The sequence below is a fragment of the Myxocyprinus asiaticus genome, chromosome 15 (genome assembly GCF_019703515.2).
Source record: "Myxocyprinus asiaticus isolate MX2 ecotype Aquarium Trade chromosome 15, UBuf_Myxa_2, whole genome shotgun sequence".
NCBI lineage: Eukaryota > Metazoa > Chordata > Actinopteri > Cypriniformes > Catostomidae > Myxocyprinus > Myxocyprinus asiaticus.
In genome coordinates, this window is record NC_059358.1 from 46,136,692 (window position 1) to 46,161,857 (window position 25,166).

The window sequence follows — 25,166 nt, forward strand, 5'->3', positions numbered from 1 at the left end:
TACTATTTTAGTGTACTATTTTAATGTAAATAAATGCATAATATTAACAGTTTTTATTTTTGTGTTAGGTGAGATAAATATGTACATTTATGTACACATTTAAATTCTACAAATGTTTTTTTTTTTAAATGTTACATATATGAAAATTGCCGATGCACTAAATTAATGGCAAAAATAGGGAAACAGGAATGTATTTTCATGGAATATGGTACTACAGTATACACTACTTTCCAGTGTGTCCGCCCTGACACTCAACCACAGCTGGAAGATCTTTAAAAACTCTATTTATGTACTTGTTGCATGCCGTTTCTGCAAGCTCTTCAAACCAGTATTTATTAATAGCAGCAATTAAGTCAGACATAGTAGTTGGCTTTGCTTCCTTCCGAATAAAGTCTTTCAGAGCATGCCACACCATCTCATATCAAGGGATTCTGCTGGAGTCTTAACCTAGTTTATACCCTCTGCAGCAATAACTCTGCTTGCAGCTGTCTGCTTTGGGTCATTGTCCTGGAAGAAATGGTGGTGGACTCCAAAGTTTTCCATAATGTATGGAACGGCAGTTTCATTTATAATAGCATCTTCAAAGAAAGTCCGGTTCACTTCACTTGTTCATCCCTTCGAAGATTACCAGTCTCAGTCTGGATATTGCCCCCCAATCATGAATTTTTTAGTGGGTGTTTCTGCTTTGGTTTGGAAACGTATCTCCCACTCATTGGGGGAGTGGACAATCAGTGAGAATGTGTTGTAGATACAGTAGGCCTATAGCAGGCACGAATCAAGATTATTAACTAACCCATTTAATCCCACCTGTTGCAACTGTGACCAAGCGGTGCAAATAGTCACATGACCAGAGCCATTTAATTCAACTGTGCTCCTCTAAAGATTGAGGCTCAAAAAGTCCTTCAGAACTAAATTTTTAAGTAATTTTTATTTGGAAATTCTGTTTGAAACAACCTTTCAGTATGACTATCGTGATTGTTCTACCTTCAAAGTGCCCTTCGGAAGTTGATTTATGCCGTTTGGAATGCAGTCTTAGTTTGTGTCAAAACTCCATAAAAGGAAGCAAATAAAACCTGTCATGATACACATACAACTAGGGCTGCAACTAATGATTATTTTGATAATCGATTAATGTAACGATTATTAGAACGATTATTCGGATATTCTGCGATTACTCTAACGATTAATCATTAGCTCTTAACCGATTATTCAGCTTGTGCCCCGACTTAAAAGGTTGTATTAAACCTCTGCATGACATTCACTGAATTGAAGGTAAACAATAATTTTTATTAAGTTAAATTCAGTAAAGAAATTCACTGCAAAACATCCTATTGTTATCAAGTGTTTTTGTCTTAAAACAAGATACATTTACTTGATAAGCAACATATAAGATATTTAGACTTGCTTTAAGAGAATGTATCTTAAATATAAGTGTATTTTGTATATAAGTGTATTTTTTCACTTGATTATACTTCTGCGAGTGCAGTGAAGACAAAATATACTTATATTCATGATCTATTCTCTAAAAGAAAGTCTAAATATCTCATATGCTGCTTCTCAGGTGAGTACATCTTTTTTAAAGGAGTTATAGATATTTTAAAATATTTGTATTTTAAATATTATTTTCAACATTCTCAGATAAAAACAAAAATATTCTGCAGTATAGCTGCTAAAGAAAATGTATGTTGTTTTAAAGGAGTTTTAGATATTTATATTGGAAAACAAGCCAAAACAAAAACAAATAAAAAATGTATGTTGTTGCAGTGTATAATGGGGCGAAGACTACCCTCTCTCAACATTCTGTTCACTTCAGTCCATCTTTAACTCACAAAATAAATAAATAAATAAATAAATTATCTTATTAATAAAGCAGCGTATTGCTAATTTTCTTACAATAAGAAATGCAAAGTGACGCATATATTATGATTCAATAAGTCGAGAGCCATCACGTTATAATCTAGCTGCATTAAGCATGCATGCTGGAGGGATGAGTGTCCCCGTGACAGAGTTGACTGCCGGGTGCAGTTTCAATCTCTCCCCTTAGATCGGGAAATTCGTGCAACTCATAGAGGAGGTGCTGACTGCACAGAGAAATGTCAGTTTCGGAGTTTGTAGTTATTTACATGATCTGCTTCTGTATTATTTGAACATTAATAAAGCTATAACGCATTAAATATAACTGCATTAAAGATGTAACGCTGGGGTGTTTCCTTTAAAGACACTCCGGCTCCACTTATTCCACAACGAGAGTGCTTCTGTATTTACATATTTGGTATTTTTGTATAATTCACTCATACTTTGCGATCTACATCACCTGAAGCTGTTTGGAAAGTTTAGAGTGCATCTGGACTGTGAGCTTTGTAATTCTTCCTCTTCTCAGTGAGGCACGAGCTGCAGTGCTGCTCTCGCACATCATTATTAGAGTTTAATATGATGTCATGTTACGTTAAATGTGATCAAACGAGTTTTCGACACCAAAACATTTTGTAAACCATTTTTTATGTTGACGTTGTCAGTAACATTTCAGCCCTTCTTACAACTACCATATTTTGTGTGTATAATGTTTAAGTGATCTATTATTTATTTATTAATAAGATTGCTCCACCCAATATAAATCATTATCTTAAATATTATTTTATTTTAAAGTGAACCAAACCAGTTACTTTAGATGTTTAGATGTACATCTCTCCCTCCTCTATAGGACAGCATACCCAGCATACATGCGTGAGCAATACAATAATAATTAATAATTTTCTTTATTTATCACAAATTATACATTTGCACATATACAGTGAAATTCTTCTTTTTCACATATCCCAGCTAGGCTGGGGTCAGAGTGCAGGGTCAGCCATGATACGGCGCCCCTGAAGCAGATAGGGTCAAGGGCCTTGCTCAGGGGCCCAACAGTGGCATCTTGGCGGTGCTGGGGCTTGAACCTCTGACCTTCTGATCAGTAACCCAGAGCCTTAGCCGCTGAGCTACCACTGCCCCCAATACACAATGTTTTACCATCAACATATTGTAAATATGTAAACATAATTTAATTTCATTTTTGGGGTTCTGGGTAATTTAGTAATGTGGTAATTTAATTTTAAGGAGACAGTGTCTGGGGACAGTGTTGCCAATAAACAGACAATTACAAGGGTATTTTATATATATATATATATATATATATATATATATATATATATATATATATATATATATATATATATATATATATATATATATATATATATATGGGATTCATTAATTTTATAACTTTGCAGTGTTTGTTATAGAAAATAAACCATATTCTGAAGAATTATTAGCTGGCTAGCTTTAATTATAACAACAAAACACTATCAATGCCATATGTGAAATACATTATGCAAATAGTAGGCTAACCTGCAATTGATGTATTTCCACTTGATCTAACCCATACAAAATACTTTCATTGATGTAATCTAATTTGTTTGTTGATTTAGTAAGATCAAATAACATTTTTAAATTGAATAAAACCAGTTAATTTTGTTGTTACTGCATGAACCACATTTTACAGGTTACCTCACCAAACGCTTTACAGTGTAAAAAATATATCTGCACATAAATTAATTGCTGATCACTTTACAACAACATTAAGTTTTTATTAAATATAAATATAAGAGTACACAGGTCAGTAGTAAGCATCAAAAGTATTGTAATCCAGTGATTTTTGCATCGATTACAGTTTGCTTGACAGTTTTAAAAAGGGGGAAAGTCAGTTGTCTGGTTCCGAGAATTTCGTTAAGTCGATCTCTTATTGCCTTCCTGTCACAGGGTGTAAGGTGGAATTTCTGACCAACCACATCTGTAATTGTTTGCCACAGAGTGTTAGGTAAAGCATTTTTACCCCTGGAGCCATCAAAGTTAACAGAACCAGTCCAATTCTGATACATTTTGTGTGGTATAAAGCTTTTAAACAAAAGCACAGCAAAGTGCTCTGGCCTTGGTCTCCCATCTGGTCCCACTGAATCCATATACATTTTTATCTCTTTCCACTGACACGTGATTTAAAATAACATGAGGTAGAATCACTCCCTGAAGGTGAGACCGGCGAACATGATGCTAAGAAGTGTTTCTTGGTGTTTAAGGCAGTCTCAAACAGAATTATGGCATTACTGAAGAATAGTTCTGTGAAGTGATGGACAAAAATGCTGAAGATCCTTGTACTGGCGATTCGCATACAAGCGAAATCTCTGCAAGTGAGCGGTGATTTCAGTCTGTCAAAGTTAGAGATGCTGAGCCCGCCAATGGAACGTGTTCAAGACTGGCTTCAAATCTCTCAAATGATTGCCTGTTGAGAGTGCGGGCAGTCAAGGGTGTAGAGGCCGCAGTTGGAACACTGAAATCAGCATCACCCAAGTGTCTATAGCCTAATGGCGAATGGCGTTCTTGGGAGGACTGGCAGCAAGGAGATGGCCAACTCTCAAAAGTCAGTGTAGGTTTCCAAAAGTGTTGGGACAACCGACGTATCAGTGGCAGGACTGTCTGCTGGCGCACGAGGCAGACTTGTCTTCTCATTCAAACGTGCCTCCAACAAACCAACCCTTGAGTCCAATTTAAGAAGTCTTCTAGTGAATGCCGCTATCTGCTCTATTTAAACATTGATTGCAGCAGGACGTTGATGGTCAATCACTACAACCTGTAGAGGACAAAATTAGAAGTTTTGAATGCCTTGTTGTCACACAACAGAATTGTAGGCTATCGCTTGGCATAGTTACGATAAATTACCCACAGATTTTTTTTTATTTTATTTTTTTTTCAAGCAGAGTCTGTGATCTTTTTCCTGTCGGTGGACACTGCTTGTTCTCCTTAAAAGCACTCGGTATCAGAATTTAGCAGAAAAACAAACTCTCCAAACTTTTTACATTGAAAGAGGAAGCTGTAAATTTCCTTACCTTTCGTTTGTTTCCCGCAGGCTCTGCAACACTTTTATTTTATTTAATGCCTTTGCCTCCATTGCTGTTTCTTGCAGAGATTGCAAATGCGTACAAATAACTTGACTTTGGATACAATTTATAGCCATGGCCCTCCTCCAAAATGTGTGGTTACATGTGAAGTACATGATTTGTGAAATGCACGAATAGACACAAAGGGATACTGATGGGGATACATTGTATGTCAACACACAAGATGAAGAATGTTTGCATAGTAATATGAACAACTGCTAATTCCTTCGTATCCTGACTTTGCAAGAAGGTTGTTTTTGTGTCTGTGCTACGTGCTAATGCTTGCAGACGAAAGACAATAATGTGTTTGTTCATCAATTTGTTTTTGTTTTCAATATGATTTTAAATAGTTGTTGACATGAAGTGAAATCATTTTCACTTATGCCAAGCATTGCTTTCAGCAGTGCAGGGAAATAATGTTATGGGTGTTGCTACATTTAGAAGATAAACTCCCTTAAACCATACTTTTTACACTCTCAAATGTAATTAATTTGTTTAACAATACCCAAAAGTGTGCATCACAGAAGAATTGTGGAATTTGTTTTTCTGAACATCATTAACATGCCCACCACATCGCAAATTATTATTTAGCCTATTTTTATGAAGTACACATTTGAATTTCTTGAAAACAAACATCAAATTGAGTAAACTTTAACACATTCAAATGAATAAAACGTGCATATATTTAAGTTCAGTTAATTTAATTTTGTTAAAGATTACTCAATACAATACAATATTTTATTATTATTATCTGTGGTGAGGATGAAAGGGCTGACAATACTATTTTAAAACTTGTGGAAATAAAATGGTTGACTGTATCCTGTACTGACTGTATTCTGTATACACACAATTAAATAACATACTTTACATTCAAACTGACACTGTTGTCTCTGGAAATAAGTACTTTCTACTAGTACATTATAAGGGCAACATTGTTCATTGGGAAAATGATGCCACAAGTAAGACAGCGGTAATTTTGCAAATAAATAAATAATTGCATTTTGCACAATTAATACTGAAATGGTTTGTAGGTACTTCTGGTTTACATCATCATAGTTTTAAACGTGTTCTTAGTTAAAAAAAAAAAAAAAAAAAAATGTCATAGTTTGTTTTAATGGAATGTTCAGTCAGAGAAAGGTAAAGCAATTAAATCAATAGGCTACCAAATGTTATTTGAATAAGCAAAACACCATTAAGGTATTCTGATCAATCTTTAATGAATTCAGACCTTATTATAAAATATATGCCCGCTTCAAATTACCAAATGAAAATGATGCAAAATGATTAGGACAACTACTTGATAATTATTGCAGTTCTAAGAATAGATGACAATAACTTGTTAATAGCGCATCAGTCTCCATACAAGCAACAAGCAACATGACACTGCACAAGTTGCAGTGTCTGACATGCCTATGTGTAAAAAATAAAAATAAAAGAAATATTTGAAATATACCAAATATTGTAACACAGGTTTACTTTGCCAAGCACAACAAAAAGATCAATATTTGCGTCAAAGTATGTTGTCCTATATTGTTTACTTACTTTGCTCGGATTTTCAGAAATATTCCACTGCCAGAGAGGTCTCTGACACAAAAACAATAACCTATTGTACAATATGATCATAGACAGCTGATCCCCTACACGCATGATTACTGCAGCTGTCAAGCACCTCTTTTATTCACGTTAGCTACAATAACAAGCTCTGCCAGCCAGGTTAAAACAGTGCACATGAGAAATACTGTAATGCACCTACAAGATAACGTTGGACTCCCGTGCGCCACCTGGTGGATATTGTGAGAAGCATAACAAATGAATGAAAATTCTGAGAAGCTCGCCTGAGTGGTGCTGTGCGATTTAACATGATGGATTTCATGACAGTGCATGAAAAAACACGCCTTCTCAAAGGCTGCAACTGTATGAGTCTGTCGTGTGTGAGCGGGCAGACACGGAGCATTGTTCACTAGACAGGTGCCCAGCTGAGAGCAACAGCAGCAGCCCTGTACCACTCACTACAGGTCTGGCACACAATGACATACCAGTTGTAAACACACAGCACTTTTGGCCAGGCTAATTTGATTTAGTTGTAAACTAGAATAAGGGCTGCACAATTAATTGTAATTAAATCAACATCACTGAATAGCCTTGTGTGGTTATTAAAATGCTAAAGTCTAGATAAATTACAATTATAGTATGCATGCACTGCTTGCTTCAAAGTGTTGGGGTAGCACACTTTTGTCTGTAGTCATAAACTGCAAGCACACATTTCGTAATATTTTTTAATAATAATCGCAATGTGACATTTTGACCAACTATACCTTTAACAGTGAGAATGTTATTTATTTATTTATTTATTTATTTATTTATTATTATTATTGCATTAATTATTGTTTTATTCATTTTAGGTGCTTAAAGATATACATAAGGAACATGTAAAAATCCTGCATTCCCTGTACATTTTAAAATATAAAAGGTGCAACGGATGTTCATAAAGTAAGTGGGAGTAAAATAAATGAACAGCACTTCTTTATTCCATATTATTTACAAGAATTAAATGTAGTGCAGTAGGAAGGTATTGAACAGATTTTATACTCACTCAGAGACACAGTGATCACATTATACACAAGTTACACATTTACAATAAAATAAATCTGTTCAACAAACAAATGCAAAGAAGAGATTACAGTTTGGTTAACTTGTAAATTTAGACTTCTGGAAATCAAGTATAATTAAAAAAAATACTCAGAAATCGTATAGACAGATATGCCTAGAAAAGTCCAGATCTTGATAAAATGTTCCCTTTGTTAAAGGTTTATTAAGGGTCTCATTAATGACTAGTAAGTCATTTACAAATGCATTATGAACCACTGATTATACAGTTATAAAAATCATGAATAAAAAGGGTGACTTTCATGCAAAAATTGCCAAATAGTGAACGTTTTATCTTACATTTTACAAATGCCTATAAATACACTTATCCTTACTTTAGTCAAAAACATAAAATGCCCAATTCATGATTTATATCACAATGCAGCAAAAATTGACTATTATAATGATATTTACAGGAGGGATTATGCCATTTTGTGTTTCTATTCATGACTGTAATTTCTTGACTCACTTGTGTTGTCACTTTCATTGTCATGTTGATGTCAAAAGAATGGTGCTACTCTGAGTGCTTTCCCAATGTACCTAATCCTAGTTACCTAAAGTCCCCTGCAAAATCACTTTTCAGATCTTCATGTTCATTCACAGCATATATCACATAATAAAGCCTGCTGATCATTAAACCAGACTGAACGTTATGTACATAGGTTACTAATGTTGACAACTATATAAATGCTCCATATGTGTCCACTTTACATTAAGAGCCATTTTTGTTGGTTATTAATGTTGAACAAGTGTTATTAAGCATTTATAACATGTGAGGTAAAATAGCTCACTGTTTGGCAGGTATTTCATTAAATGAAATGTACTTTATATTCATGTTGTTATAACGGTATATCAGTGCTTTATAATGCATTTTACATGACTTATTAATCATGAATGAACCACTTTGTAAACCAAGAAATTGACAGTTCTCTGTAAGGAACTAATTCATTATATCCTACAAGCCCAAGTTTATCACAGTCAGAGATTATTCTATGAGATGATGGCTATTTTGATGGATTTCGAATGTATGATGGATATTTTACATGTCTGTAGCTTTTCCCAATGGAAAGTTTGTCGTCACCTGTCCAGTTTTTGTCTGTTATAAAGGATGTCAGTTGATGAACTCTGGTAACCCTCTGTTTTCATGCTGGAAATACATTTCAAGTCTTTGTTCTACATATCTGTCTGCTTCTCTACAATAATCAGAGCTCTTTGCTTTAGTGGTGAAATTTATATATGTAGGAATAATGAATTATCCAATAAATATTGCGAAACTTGGTATTACCTCAACTAATACTTCTGAGTCTATTTATTTTAAATCTTAAAGCTGTCTTAAATCTATCTAAATAGTAAATTTCAGAATAGAAAATAGAAAAGAGAGATTTTGTTGCATGAGGGGAAGGGTGTTTATTATTTTATCTTTTATTCTCTTTTCATGATTAATTTGTGAAATGATAGACTGTAAGACTCTATTGACAGGAAATACTTTAAAATCCTAGACAACCATCCCCTATTCATGTACTCTCAACATTCCTGTCTTCACTTATTTTAACTTTTCACATTTCTGTCCATGCTGAATATGACTTTCAGTGGAATCTGACGAAATGTACTGCATGGATTGGATGTTTCCTCTGTAAGGATGTTCAGGCACCAAATTATAGTACTTAACTGCTTAACTCCTAGTTATTTTATTTTTTTAAATGTATTTTTTCAAACCTATTAAGTGAAACAACATAGGAATGGTAATGAAGGAAAACTTCCCACAGTATTGTTTTCTATAATTACATACTTCCAACAAAACAGAATGTCAGTAAGAACAAGAAACATGCATAAAGGTAGACATTATACAACAACAACTATAATATTATTATTGTAATAATAAATAGCTGAGTATTATTTACACATTTAATTACAACAGTAGACAGAGATGTATCGAGTGTTTGTGGCAGTGAACTGCTCTTATTTGTGCTGTCTTGAGGGATCATTTAAATGATGGAGCCTCCAGTGAGTGTAAGTAAAACACTGAGCAGAGCTTTACTCTGACATATGGTGAGTCAACGGGGCAAACTGCTGAGTGACCCAAGCAAAACACTTCAATCTCTCTACGCTGTGCTTCACTGCTCCCCAGGGCTTGATTGATTGATTCGCCAGCCAATCAGAACACATCACTCCCCAACACTAAAGGCATCCATTTATCTAAAACCTGTCAAGCACACTCACAAAGGGAAAGCTGTTATGTAGCTTAGCACTCTAAAACACCTTCTGCAAATAACTGAAATATATATTTATTAAATGCTTGAATGAGTTCAGCCAAAGAAAGCTGTAATTTTCTTTTCTCCTTTCAGCTTCTTACATTATATTGCACTGATCTTTGACATTCATTGCACTTCAGTAACCTACATACTTTGATGCCTTATTGCTGTCACAGTCTGTCTCCCTCATGTTCTTCAAGGACTCTTATTTTGATGTTTTCCTTCAGACTACATCTCCCAGAATCCACTGCCCTCATCACTTCCATCTGTTCCCAATCCTCCTCACCTGTCCTCCATTCCATCATCAGTCATTGTTTGTATATATACCCTCTTGTTTTGTTCATTCCTTTGTCAGTTCTTGTTTCGTTGTGTAATGTTAGCCTGTTTAGCTTTATATTTTGTTCCACTCCAGCATTTGTTATTAAAGGATTTAAAGTATTTACTCCTGCATCTCCTCTCTTCCTCTTCCACTCCATGTACCCAACGTTACAATTGCCTATATTTGTGTTTATTTATTTTTTTTATTTTTGCTTTTTTTTTTTCAATACCCACACCATATTAAATATTTCTCTCAATTTAACATTGCACTTGAATGCCAGTTTTTGAAAATGTATTTGTTATGTTTTGCACGCCAGTCACAAAACATTCACTTTGACTAATTTCAAAATGATTTCATTACTATTCATAGGTAATTATACGTAAAGTGTGGTTCTAGCACACAAGCATTTTTGTGCGTTTGGATATGAACTGAAATGTACAATATCAATGTACTGACGCCATCTAAAATGTGATTGCTTTCACAAAGTATGTACAACTTTAGCAATGTACAAGTGTTTAGAAATACTGTGACATTCATAGTATTTTAATATCATGTGTTAATTTTATTAATAAATGAGATAAAGTTTACTACATACAATATATAACAATACTCTAAGAAATCTATGAAATATAAATTTTATATATACTGTGTATACACACACACACACACACACACACACACATATATATATATATATATATATATATATATAATATACACACACATTTGAATTATACATATGTAAATAATAGTAGTGATTGGTAAAACTGACTGTTTCTCTCATTTTCACTATTTCTTTTAGGTGGGATATTTGAATCGATCGAAAGTGGTCCATCAGGTGCTGAAGAACTTGCCTTTAAGTTTGCTTTAAATACAATCAACAGGAACAGAACTTTACTGCCAAACACTACGCTAACATACGACATCCAAAGGATAAACATCCATGACAGTTTTGAGGCCTCCAGAAAAGGTAAAGATATCTCCAGCAGTCTGCTGTCTTTAGAGAGGCAGAGAGTGATCGGATCAGAGAGTGAATGTGCTGTGAGATATATCAGGAAGGACGTGGGCTTTACATTTAATTTATTTATCCAAAAGAAAAAATCCGTAGCTGTCTGGTGCATAGATACAGAGAATTGATTTGTTTCAGGTGATGAGTCAGAGGGGTGATTCAGTGAATTGCTGATACTCCTGAGACATGTTCATAAACTGCAATCATCTGTCATTTACACACTGGGGTAACACCCCCCCCCCCCCCCCCCCCACCCTCCCAATCTCTGACCCCCAACAACACCCCAGTGGTCACTCATGATTATAGACACAAAAAACAAAAAACAATATATATATATATATATATATATATATATATATATATATATATATATATATATATATATATATATATAATAATCACACACATACCGGGCAGTATGCTGTCAGAGCCAGAGCTTCGGATTTAGACCAATTAACTGCGTAAAGCAAAAGCTTATGCACCCTACCTCCTGTCACCACCCCTGGAAAATCATCTTCCTTTCTTATCGTGGCTGCTAATGGTTCCAGGGTAAGACAGAACAATAATGGGGAAAGAAGGCAACCCTGCCCAGTGCCCCTATCCAGAGTAATAGAATTTGAAATTAATCCATTTGTTTGTACCGCCGCTACCGGGTGTCTATAAAATAACTTAATCCATCCAATAAAAGTATTCCCGAACCTGTATATTTCTAACATCTTAAAAAGATAATCCCATTCCATATCAAATGCCTTTTTGGCATCAAGTAAGATGGCAGCAACCGGAGTCTGATCATTCGCCACTGACCACATGATATTGATGAAGCGCCTAATGTTATCAGAAGAGCTGTGGCCCCGAATAAACCCCACCTGATCTATATTTGTAAGAGATGTCATAACTTTACTTAATCGGTTAGCCAACATTTTTGACAATATTTTTACATCTAGCTGGATCAGGGAAATTGGACGTTAATTGTTACACTCGCATGGATCTTTGTCCTTTTTAAGATTCAGACTGATCCAGGCTTGTGTCATGGTTGGCGGAAGCTTTCCATTATTAATGATTCCATATAAACTTCTAACAAAAGCGTAGCCAGTTCTGTAGCATAAGATCTAAAAAATTCAGCGGCAAAGCCATCTGGCCCCAGAGCCTTGCCTGTAGGCAAGGCCTTAATTACCTCGCCAAGCTCCTCCAAGGTTATCTCAGAATCAAGGTTTGCTCAGTCATCAGTTTAGAGAGTTCGAATGGTTCCACAAAGTTTCTAATATCTTCATCAGTAGACAAAGATGTGAAACTATAGAGATCAATATAGAATTGTTTAAAAGCATTATTAATATCAATGGCCAAAAGATTTCCTGCTTTGTCCCCCAACTCAAAGTATGACCTGAATAGCCAAAACTCCACCTTCCATGACAAAATAGTATTATATCTGTATTTCAATCGGGTCAATTCTCTGAGGCCATCAGACGACATTCGGCACTTCAGCTCTGCCTCTGCACTTTTAATATTCCCTTCCAACTCCACGAGTTCTCGTACTATGGATTTTTTGATGAATGAGGCATACTGTATGATCTGACCCCTAAGAACCGCCTTAAGTGCCTCCCAAGCCACGCCCACAGAGGATACTGAGGACCAGTTGGTCTCCATATAAACATTGATTTCAGCCTTTAACATTTGTTGAAATTCAGGATTTTGCAAAAGGGATACATTAAATCAGCAACTATATGATTTATTTTTCTCCGTATGTGGCAACACCTCAAAACTCACCAGGGCCTGATCTGAGACTAAGTTGTTTCCAACTGAGCAATCAACAACAGATGAAATGAGGGACTTAGATATATATATATATATATATATATATATAACTATTCTATAATAAATCTTATGGATTGATGAAAAAAATTTATAGTCCATACCATATGGGTTCAAAAGTCTCCAAATATCTGTAAGACCAAGATTTTTACACATCCTGTGAAGCGTCAATGTTGCTCTAGGGTGCTTGCACACTTTTGCTTCATTATGATCAAGGACTGGGTCCATCAAAAGATTAAAGTCTCCTCCCAATATTATATCATGAGGGGTGCCATCAGCTTGCAACATCCCTTCAATATCTATTAAAAAGCCCTGATCATCAACGTTAGGTGCATAAATATTAGCCAAAATAAGACTTTGCCCCTGAATTTCTGCGAAAACAATAATGACTCTTCCTAATTTATCTTTAATCTGTTTGAGACATTTGAATTGTGAATGTTTATTTATCAGTGTAATGACTCCACTGCTCTTATTTGAGCCAGAACTAAAGAAAACCTGTCCACCCCATATCTTCCCAAATTTTTCAGCTTCCTGCGGAGAAAGATGCGTTACCTGAAGAAACACTATATCATATTTCTTACGCTTAAGAAGAGAGAAAACCTTCCTTATTTTTATGGGATGCCCCAACCCATTCACATTCCACATGGAGAGAGAGACAATCCACTCATATTAACATTTGACATGTTGACATATGAGAAAAAATAGATTGTGTGTCAAAAACAAAATTATAAAGACCACATTCTAACATTAGAGCAACAATAAAACCCCAAACTTCCCCCAGAACCAAACAAACAGAAAAAAGAAAAACATGCACACTAACCCCACGCACGACAGCGCCAAATGGCGTCCATCCCTCTAAACTCATACAGTCCATGTATGCCTACGAGAGCCCCCGTGACAACTTTGCCTTCGAACTGCTCAAGTCCGGTGTTTCTATACAAATTTTGTGAGACAGAATTACACAACAAAAGATAATCTATAACACAAACTCCAGCCAATAGGTGGAATAAACACAAAGAACGTGTAGATTCATCCACATAACTGTCCCAAAGGTGTGTTCCTCCACAAAACAAACTCCAGCCGCTAGGCAGAACCAGCACTAAAAAAAAAAAAAAAAACCTGCTAATTTTCCTCAGATAGTCAAATGAATGTTCAGTGAGCTGGCCTATTCGACTGCTACATGAGTGCAACAAATGACCTAATCACTTCAATGTCCTGCAAGAAATACTGAAGGAGTGTTATTCCACAAAACAAACTCCAGCCGCTAGGCGGAACCAGCACAAAAAGAAACAAAAAAGGTGCTCAGTTCCTCGAACAGTCAAGTGAATGTTCAGTGAGTCACTTGGCTGCAACGTGAGTACCACAAAATAACTTACTACATTGACATTATGAAAGACAATGCTTGTTGTGGGCATGTGAATGTCTTACAGCCATCCTTAGCACCTATTCTCAATTTGGCTGGGAACATCAGTGCAAAAGCGAACTTCCATTGATGTAAGAGTTTATTGCATTCCTTGAATCAATCACGTTTCTCTCTTGTCGAATTCACAAAGTCTGGGAACAAGAAAATGCTGTGGTTTTTCCAAGAAAGCCTTACCTTACTCCTCGCCTCGCGTAACACGAGATCTTTATCGGATGATCTCAGAAATTTGGCCAGAATTGATCGGGGCCTGTCTCCCTCAGCGGATCGCCAAGCCAGAACCCTGTGAGCTTGCTCAATTTCCAGCTTATAGCCCACTATGTCGAGCAGACTCTGAAAGAGCCCATCCAGGAATTCCACCATATTCTGATCCTCTGCTCCCTCAGAAATTCCAACAATACGGACGTTATTTTGAAGACTACGATTCTCCATATCCTCCAACTTCTCCCAGATGCGCTCCAAATCCACCTTGGTCGCTAGCGGATTAGCGGCTAATTCCCTCTCTGATGACTCCAGATAATCGATCCTTTTCTCGACATCCCTCACTCTTGTAACCAACTCAGTGAATTTTGTCTCCATGGCAGTGATCGATCGACTTATTACAGCAAGATCCTCTGAGTCAGCAATGACCTTTGTCAGCAATGCCGACAAGTTCAACTATTCTCGCCGAATTTCCCGCACTTCACGGGCCAAATCTGCTCCCTGGTCCGCGGTCTTGTCAGGGGCGTCAGTTTGAGCACGTAAGTGTCTCCAGAGCCCGAAGATTTTGAATTCTTTGACATATTGTCTTCCTAGAACAGTTAAGGAACAGAGTGTATCGAATCTCACTGGTTTATGACAATAATAGTGTTAAAACTAGCAAAGTGTGCAGAGCTCGCCATTCACACGTCCGAACCTCGCATGGCGCCACGCGACTCCCCCCTGAATTCTCTTAATAATGATTAGACACTCCATTAGCTGATGCCACTGTAACCACACATTCTCCAGTTGTTTACAGATTAGGAAGTGGCAAATAAAAAATGTTCTACTACTACTTATATTACTACTACTACTACTAGTACTACTACTACTACAACAACTACTACTACTACTAATAATAATAATATTAATAATTTGATAATAATTTTAATTATTTCATTTTAATTCATTAATACTTTATTTTAAACAATAATACTTCATATCAATTCATAATATTATTTTTTAAAAATCATTTATATAAATATTTTAGTGTTTTAGTGTATTAATTTTAGTATATTCATAGTTTATTTTAATCAATAAGTCATCAGTTGATCATATTAGGTCTCTATTATGTTTCTATTTATTCTAAATATTTTTTATTTTATTTACTTTAAACACAAAAATATTTAATTTCTATTCATCATGTTATGTCTCAGATTTATTTTAATTTATAAATAATAAATATATTGTTTGCTTAAAAATATTTACAAAGAAACATTTAATATCTCTGTGGCAGCGGGGGCGTGGTCAAGCATCTCTCCGGAGAGAGAGAAAACGGTAAGGGCGCTTACACCTGAGTTAAATTATGTCTAACACCTGTCTCTAATTTCAGTGAGCACGGGGAGAGCGGCATAAATAGTGCCACACCGCAGGTAGAAGGGAGAGAGCCTGGGCACCAGCGAGCTGAGTACGAAGCAAAGAGTTTGTTATTACAAATGCTGAGAGTTTATTTTTTGAAGTGGTGTGTGTGATTTTAGACTAGCTTAGTGAACAACGCAAAGACTCTGAGAGTGTAATTCTGCTGCAGAGAGAAAATAAAAATCCTTACCTGAACCAGGAAAGCTGCTTCTCGCCTCCTCCTTACACTGAGAAGTGTTACAATCTCATATTTATTTTATTGTATTTCATTTATTTAGTTTATTTTAAAAATAAGATGTAATATCAGTTCATATTATGGGCCCAAAGACCGCTAAGCGCAGTTCTATGCTTTAAGTCATACACGTAAAATCAATGGGCATGGCCATGAAATTTTGGTATTTTCTTGCAAGTATGCGCTAAGTCTAGGCGCAAGTGAGTTTGTCGGTTTGTTCTGTTTGTTTTGTTATTTCTCTCCCTCATGATTCGCAAGGGATGCCGGCATGCATGATCTGTGTTTCCACTGATTATTCCCAGGGGAATGCTGATCATGCCACTAATTAGCATTCTAGCATCACCTGGTTCTCCGCTGATTCACTCCCTACTTAATCCCTTTGTGTTTTCAGTAACTTTGCTAGATTGTTGTTTGATGTGAAGTAACTTACCTCACTCTCTCTGCCTTGTTGGTCCTGTCTCGTGTATCTGTTTGGTTGCCCATCTCTTCCCGCGTTTCAGGAGCGTGGTTGCCTTCCAGTTTGCTGTACGCTTGTTCTCTGCACTCACAAATCTTCAACGGAGGATTCCTCATCTCTGCCCGTGTGTTGGGACAGTGATTACTTTCCAGTTTGCTGTGCGCTGGCTCTCTGCACCTTACTATGCTTCAACGGAGGATTCCTCACAAATCTGCTCTTGACTACCATGACACACACACACTCACCTACGAAAGCACTATTCACAGATTCCTCACGGATCTGCCCACTACATGGCCACGGCTCACACGCATCCATGAGCTTCTGCCCCTGCTACTCTTTGCCAGCACAGTTTAAGTTGCTATTTATTGTTTATAAATCCTTTGAACTATTCCTCTGCTCTGGGGTCTCTTTGTCTCGCTCTGTGACAATGAGAGTGACATCTTTCATATGCATGGAAAATGTGGTTCAGGATTTGGATGTTGGCTCCATTAAATTATAGAGAATGTAAATAGTATTAATCATATTCATCTACTGACACACAAATCATATTAACAGTGATTGCATCGGCACACACTTCACTTCTACTGGTCGATAATGATTTGGAAAAATTTTATTAATTTACTGAGACAAAAAAATTCAAGCAAAAATATTTCTAAATTCAAATTACATTTCAAATTAAACAAAATTCTATAATCAAAATAACAAAGTTGTCAAAATGATACCAAATCTAAACATTTATCTAAACTTCTTCCACAGCCCATTTTGCAGTGACTTAAAAATCACTTGAAGAAAAAAAGGTGGAAAAATACCAATACAAATTAGATCATGAATATGATTGTAAATACTGTATAATAATAATAAAAATAATAATAATAATAATAATAATTTAGAAACAAACCATGACCTCAAGAACGTTTTACACAAATCTCATAATTTTTTTACATAAAATGGCTACAACAGTGATTGTCAGGGAAATTATTTGATGTTCCACTATATTTTAAAATTTTGCACAAATAGAACATACAGATCTATTTATGTTTATTCTATTTTTTTTTTCTTAAAACACAAACATGCTAAATATTAAATAATAATTTAATGTCTCTTATTTCATTATATTTCATATTTATATCTTATTTTAAACAATAACACTACTTAATAGCAGGTTATGTCTCCGATTTTCTATTGATTTTTACTTTAAACACAACAACACTGGTTTACTGTATAAATCATCATTTAATGTCTGTATTTATTTCATTATGTTTCTGTCTGCAGCATGTGACCAGCTCTCTCTGGGCGTGGCTGCCATCTTTGGCCCCTCCCACAGCTCCTCTGCGAATGCAGTGCAGTCCATCTGTAATGCTTTGGGGGTTCCGCACATCCAGACCAAGTGGAAGCATCAGGTGTCAGACAACCGCGACTCGTTCTACGTCAGTCTGTATCCGGACTTCTCCTCCATCAGCAGAGCTATTCTTGACCTGGTGCACTTCTTCAAGTGGAAAACGGTCACTGTGGTTTATGATGACAGTACAGGTGAGCGCTCGCACGTTTATGAATGATTTCTCTCCAGCGGTCCATGGGCAGACTGACCCTTTGGCCTGGACTGTGCACCATTTCCTGGTCTCCGTCTGGTCTACAGCATGGCCACTCTCCACTTGACAAGCTCTGTTAGAACAGTCGGCAGCAAGTGCTAGCACAGTGAGGGGTACATATGCCATATGCTAGAGGTCACCACAGGAGCAGACTTGCCAACTAGGGATTCATTGCCAGATTTCCCAGAGCTTTCACTCTGCCTTATTCAGTGTTCTGTACAGCAATGATACACTACTATACTGTGACTAACTGTAAAAATAGATAAAGACTAAGACTAACAAAGACTAAAGCACATTGCTTAGGTGAAGTAGAAACTGTTCAGCAATACAGGCAATTACGCTTTAGTAGAGGTTAGGAGTTAATTGGCAATTTATGAGAATGTAAGTATTATTAATTATTTTCATCTGTTCAAACACAATTCATGGCTAGTATTAACAGTGATTGTATCGGCACGCACTTCACTTCTACCGGTCGATTTTTATTGAAAAAAAATTAAATTAATGTATTGAAACACTAAAAAACCAAAACCAAAATAAATAAATAAAAAAAATCTAAATTCAATTTGCACTTCAAACAAAACAAAAATGTGTTAAAAAAAAATAAATCATACCAAATCCAAACATTTTACTCTCTATAACTTTTTCCACCGGCACCTTTTTGGTGACTTAAAAATCACTATACAACAACAGGGGGAAAAATACCAATAAAAATTAGATAAACCATGACCTATAGATATTTAACACATCTCAAATTTATGTTTCATAAAACTGCTACAACAGTGATTATCAGGGACATATTTGGAGTTTGGACATTAACTTTATTAACACCTGCTGATGGAATCTCCAAACTGCAAATGTAAGAACTGAATTTAGACTTTGCGCTGAAAACAGATGTGCTTCCTAAACGCTTTAGTGCAAAGACCTATTTCTCAGGAAAATAGCAAATTGCGGTTTGCGCCATTTCATTAACATACAATACACCAACAGTTTCCAACACTCCCACCCACGGTCACTTGTGCTTTGCACTGGCATGAAAATTGCACTTAGAATTAAAGCTATCACAAAAATTAGGTAAGATGCTATGCACGGTTGTTGTGCATAGCGTTGCGATTTGCGCACTCACGAAAATAGAGCCCTTGATCTCAAGCATGCTCTTCACTAACAGATTTGTGAGTGTAAAGCACAAACTGAAATGCTGCCAACTGACCATTACAGCATACATCATAAGGTTGTAATTTAGGAAATTCCAAACAACTGATGCCAAATCAACGTTTGACTTCAGAGATGGGCTCAGACTGACCTAGAGTTAGATATAAATAGACATAATGGAGCAGAATAGAGCAGAACACAAATCTTTCACCACATGCTGCACAACAATTTCATGAATGAATGCAAACAAGCAAATCAATAGTCATAATGGCATTCCGTAATGACTCATCTCGGTAATGGCGTGAGTGGACTGGCAGAGGTCTACCAACACAAACCCTGTCATCACTGCTCAGTTATGAACCACAATATTGTGTTAGAAATTAATGCTAGAGCAGAAAGTATATTAAACACATGAAACAAGTACACACTACACATGTGCACACTAACATAACTCAAAACAAGAAACTGTAAGTCTTTAAATGTGCGCAAGGTGTCGACCAGACAACAGTGCTGGAAACTTCTAATGGCTAGTAATATTATGTCTGTTAGCAGGATGTGTCAACTATGAAAGAGCTCTAAAAATAAATTTTGATCTGTGAGTTTTCAAAGCGATGGAAAGCACTTAAAGTTCAAAGAGGCCAAACAGATTGTGCCCACATTGCAGAAAACAAATGCTGCTGAATTATTTAATGTGTCAAGAGGAATGCATTAAAGGGTTATGCATATGCCATTCATGCACAAATTGCATCAGCAGAAACAGCGATTACAAACCATCGTGTATTGAAAGGCATGGATGTACTCCTTAAACAATAGTTGATATGCTTCAAAAGACCAATGTGATTGGGAAAATTCAACCAAAAATGAAAATTTACTTCCATGTCATTATAAAACCCATATGAATTTCTTCAGTAAATCACAAAATGAGATGTTAGGCAGAATGTTCTTGCTTCTCTTTTCCTAAAAATCACAAAAGATCACACACACGGGGCCTGGGTAGCTCAGCAAGTATTGACGCTGACTACTACCCCTGGAGTCACGAGTTCGAATCCAGGGTGTGCTGAGTGACTCCAGCCAGGACACCTAAGCAACCAAATTGGCCCGGTTGCTAGGGAGGGTAGAGTCACATGGGGTAACCTCCTCGTGGTAGCGATTAGTGGTTCTCGCTCTCAGTGGGGCGTGTGGTAATTTGTGCGTGGATCACGGAGAGTAGCATGAGCCTCCACATTCTGGGAGTCTTCCCAGTGTCATGCACAATGAGCCACGTGATAAGATGCGCAGATTGACGGTCTCAGAAGCAGAGGCAACTGAGACTTGTCCTCTGCCACCCAGATTGAGGTGAGTAACCGAGCCACCGTGAGGACCTACTAAGTAGTGGGAATTGGGCATTCCAAATTGGGAGAAAAGGGGGATAAAAAAAAAAATCACACACAAACACACACACACACACACATACACACATGTTGCTGCAGCTATCCTTATGAGGACTCTCCATAGACATACTGTACGAACTATAGATTCTATCCGAACTATAGATTCTATCCCCTAACCCTACTCCTATACCTAATTAACATGGCTTTACTATAGTAACCATAGTTTAACCATGAGATTTGTAACAATAATAATCACAAAATTAACCTATTAATATTACTTTAGTAAAACCATGGTTAATTTTCACAAAGGTTATACAATTACAGTGATAACATTAAATTGAACATAATGTGTACTTACTATACACTAATAAACTAGAAAATAGTAATATAACATTTTATATAACTGAATCGAAACATGGTGATAAACAGCAGCAATTGACTAAATAATTTGTCCCTTTACTGTAAGTAAACTTCTTCGTTGCTACTTTTAGTTAACTACTCCCCAACGCTGATTGATGCCAAACACCATCAGTTCTCGCATGTCATATGACTGGCAAATTCACAAAACCCCATGATAAATGTCCCTCCCCCTAAACTCCACCTTCCACTGCAAATCGAAGTTTTGTCAGAGTCTTATAAACTAAGGGCTATTGGCTATTTAAAAATAAGAACATGCCTTATAATATTCCCTGCCCAGGAGTGCAGATTCCAGGGGGGATGGAGGGGAGGTAACCCCCCCCCCCCCCATGATCAAAACAAGCAAGTACAACCCCCCCCCATTATTTATAACATGATCAATGGAAATATGTAAATGCTTCATGCTGCAACCCCCCAATGTTCAAGCCAAATCTATGCCCTTGACCCCTCCCAAACTTCCTGTTTTAATAGCATTTCTCAAATAATTTCATGAGTAACGTGATCACACGTGAAATGTTGCCTCCGAATGTTCATGTACCCTGACATGGCCACATTATGCAGAGCTACTGACAAGCACCATCTCCGATCAGACATCTTTTGCATCGGTTCAAGCATGTTTATCTTGTCAGTAGCGTGGGAGACCCAGGCTCTCATACTGCAATGAAACTAGAAAGTATTATCACATTTGCATAATCTGTGACAAGCTTGATTCAGAGGTTGCATTTTTCCATCTAACATAAACATTTTACTCCAGTGATGGTTAGGTTTAGGTTAGGCATTTTGGTTAGGCAGTAGAGTTAATAGAATTTGCAAACCTCTTCACTGTATTAAATCATTACATCTAAAAACAGCTTGCTTTACAACTCGCTTTTGGCGCCCCTCTGTGAACATTTCACTCGGAAACTGGAACTCACACGTTCACACTGGGGTCAGTGCTTCAAAAAGCTTCTGTAAGCACAGACTCACTTTAGCTCAAGGAAAGTCAACCTACTGTTTCCAAATTTATTGTGCGCTCAGCCTGTCATGAGCTCTTTAAAATATACTCAAAAATTCACTCTCAAATGAGTCCAGATCTTGAGTTTAAGTGAGTGGCCCAGAGCCCAGAACCCTTTAGTAATCGGTTTCAATTTATTCTGTGTGAGCTCACTGATGCATCCAAGCTATTACAGCAAATCACATGTTCTAGCAGTACACACAAGATAATTTAGACAGCTGCAGTGCCATGTTTCGCAAACAGCCATCATATTCCAGAGCTTTGTTGTAATGTCCTAATAACTGCTTACATAACTTTGGAAACTGCCATTTTTACAGAAGAAAAAAATATATACAGTACAAGCACATGATGCATTTTTACATTAGTGGATGATTATGTATGTGTTAAAAGGATATCAGCTTTATTCAGCCTGATCCCATGAACATTACATGACTGGCAAATTGTTTTTTAAATATAATTACGTACCTTGTTACACGTTTCTCTGCAGTTTCTTGGTGAAATAAACACTAGAGGATGGTGCATGGTTTTCATAATCTTCATAACAAAACAAATTACCTATGAATCAACACCTTTTTTCCCACTTTTCACAGTCCTCTCTATGCAAAACATCAAGTTCCAACCTACATTTTCCTCTTGTTCAGTTTTCAGTTTCACTCAAAAATATGTCTGGTTACAGAAGTAAAATGGGTTGTGAATGCCGTTTAACATTGTAAAAAAAAAAAAAAACTTTTGATCATTCAGTTTGACACAATGTTTAACAATACGCTGGACAAGGGGAGCTCAGCAAGTATTGATGCTGACTACCACCACTGGAGTCACGACTTCAAATCCAGGGTGTGCTGAGTGACTCCAGCCAGGACTCCTAAGCAACCAAATTGGCCCGGTTGCTAGGGAGGGTAAAGTCACATGGGGTAAACTCCTCGTGGTCGTGATTAGTGGTTCTTGCTCTCAATGGGGCACATGGTAAGTTGTGCGTGGATCGCGGAGAGTAGCATGAGCCTCCACATGCGGAGTCTCCGCTGTGTCATGCAGATTGACGGTCTCAGAAGCAGTGGCAACTGAGACTTGTCCATCGCCACCCGGATTGAGGTGAGTAACCGCGTCACCACGAGGACCTGCTAAGTAGTGGGAATTGGGCATTCCAAATTGGGAGAAAAGGGGATAAAAAATAAATGTAAAAAACAATATACTGGACATTCAGTCCCAGCTATTCATGTGTGGTTTAACTTACAATGGAAGCAGCTCTTATCTTCAAAGGATAAAGTTCTCAAAAATCCTTCCAGATCTCAGACTGCCTGTGATATTAATAAATGCATAAGGCTGTAGGATTTCTAACAAGCAAATTAAATGCCTTTACATTTTGTCATATTTAATGTGACCTGGTTTTCATCTTATTCAATTTGTTCTACACATTTAATCGCACATAAATAAGGCCATACAGTATTGGCTGCATTAACCTTGAACTTCATATCTGGAGTGCTCAGAGCTTCTCGTCAGGAGTCAGCGCTCACTTTCCTCTGCAATTAATGCCAAAGGGAAGCTGCATTCATCTCACATCACTGACTCATGTCAGCAGTGTGCTGGAGAATGCCCAGAGAACCGGCAACAATTACAAGTCACACATGACACTTTTTTGAGGGCATCTCCACAGATATTTATTACAGGCTGTAATGGTTTGTGCACAGGGGGTTTACAGTAAAGACAGGGGGTTTCTTAAATGTTGTAGCTGATGAAATATATACTGTATATATGCTTTGTGTCTAATACCTTGTCAATTCATATTTAACAATCAGTACAGATCACCACATCCATGTTTTTCTATTGCCTTTATTTGTATGGTGCAAAGGACACAGCAGAAGAACAAACCTGCCTCTGATAGTGAGAGAAAAAAAAAGATGTTAGGCAGAATGCTAGCCTCAGTCACCATTCACCTTCATTATATGGAAAAAAGATACAAAAGGGGTGTGAGCACTTTCTGAATCATAAAAACGAAAACAAATGGAACACCCAACAGTCTAATGGACTTCACTGACTTTGCATGAGAGAAGGTCACAAGACCATGCAATATTTGGGACAGTACCAATGTGGAAACTCAGGAAGACATTTAAAAAAATTTTGTTCCTCGAGGGCTTCTGTACCATATGTTTTCACTGACTAGTAAAATTAAATAGCAACCTAGTCTCATTGAATGAACGTTCTTTTAACTAATTTTTTCCATACTGACTTTTATGAGCTGAATTCTATGTTTCGCCGCAGGTTCCTGGTAAAATGAAAACTAGAGGCACTACAACAACTGTGCATTTATTCACTTTCACACAAATCATGTGTACAACGGCTGTTATCAATTGTAAACATTATTTCCCTGTCTGTCACTCACTCGACATTGTGTCGATGTAGTGACACTAGGGGTTCGATCTTGAGGGCCCCAATCACCTTTGCTTAAAATAGAAAAGGCCAATGAGAATTGGCGAGTGTAATTTGCATGCCACTCTCCGCCCCCGGACATACGGAACATTGCGGTCGCGGCTCACTTCCTTCTTCATGAAGCAAGGAGCCACCACGGCTGCTCCCCAACCCGCTCCTGATGCTCAGACTGCCGGGTCGGCAAGCACCGCGGGCGATCTGGATGTGGATATAGGAGCGTTTTCGCCGGCTCAACCCCCGTGGACCTACCATCCCCCAGCACGCTCGTTCTATCCGGAAGAGCTGTCGAGTGAAACAGGCAGTCTGCCTCAGGGCAGATTTAATGTGTCGTTCACGGCTTGTGACAAGGATGAGCTTTCGGTCGTAGCATCAGAGGGTGGGCTTCTGCTATCGGAAGCAGACTAATCTTCTGAGCTCCCGCCCACAGACAGTTTAGCACAGGATTAGGCGGATGCTGAGATGGCAGCCGTGCTTCCCTGGGCAGCTGCAAATATCGGGCTGAAGTGGAACTCT

At 37.2% G+C, this 25,166-nt stretch overlaps 1 protein-coding gene across 1 annotated transcript in view; it reads left to right on the top strand.

Annotated features, from left to right (window-relative positions):
• The window catches only part of LOC127452521 (glutamate receptor ionotropic, kainate 2), a 415,871-nt gene that overhangs the window by 125,895 nt on the left and 264,810 nt on the right, over positions 1-25,166 (top strand). Inside the window, exons 3-4 of the mRNA XM_051718020.1 lie at positions 10,990-11,157; positions 17,983-18,240. Of these exons, the coding sequence (XP_051573980.1) occupies positions 10,990-11,157; positions 17,983-18,240 (426 nt within the window). The remainder of the gene's footprint in view (positions 1-10,989; positions 11,158-17,982; positions 18,241-25,166) is intronic.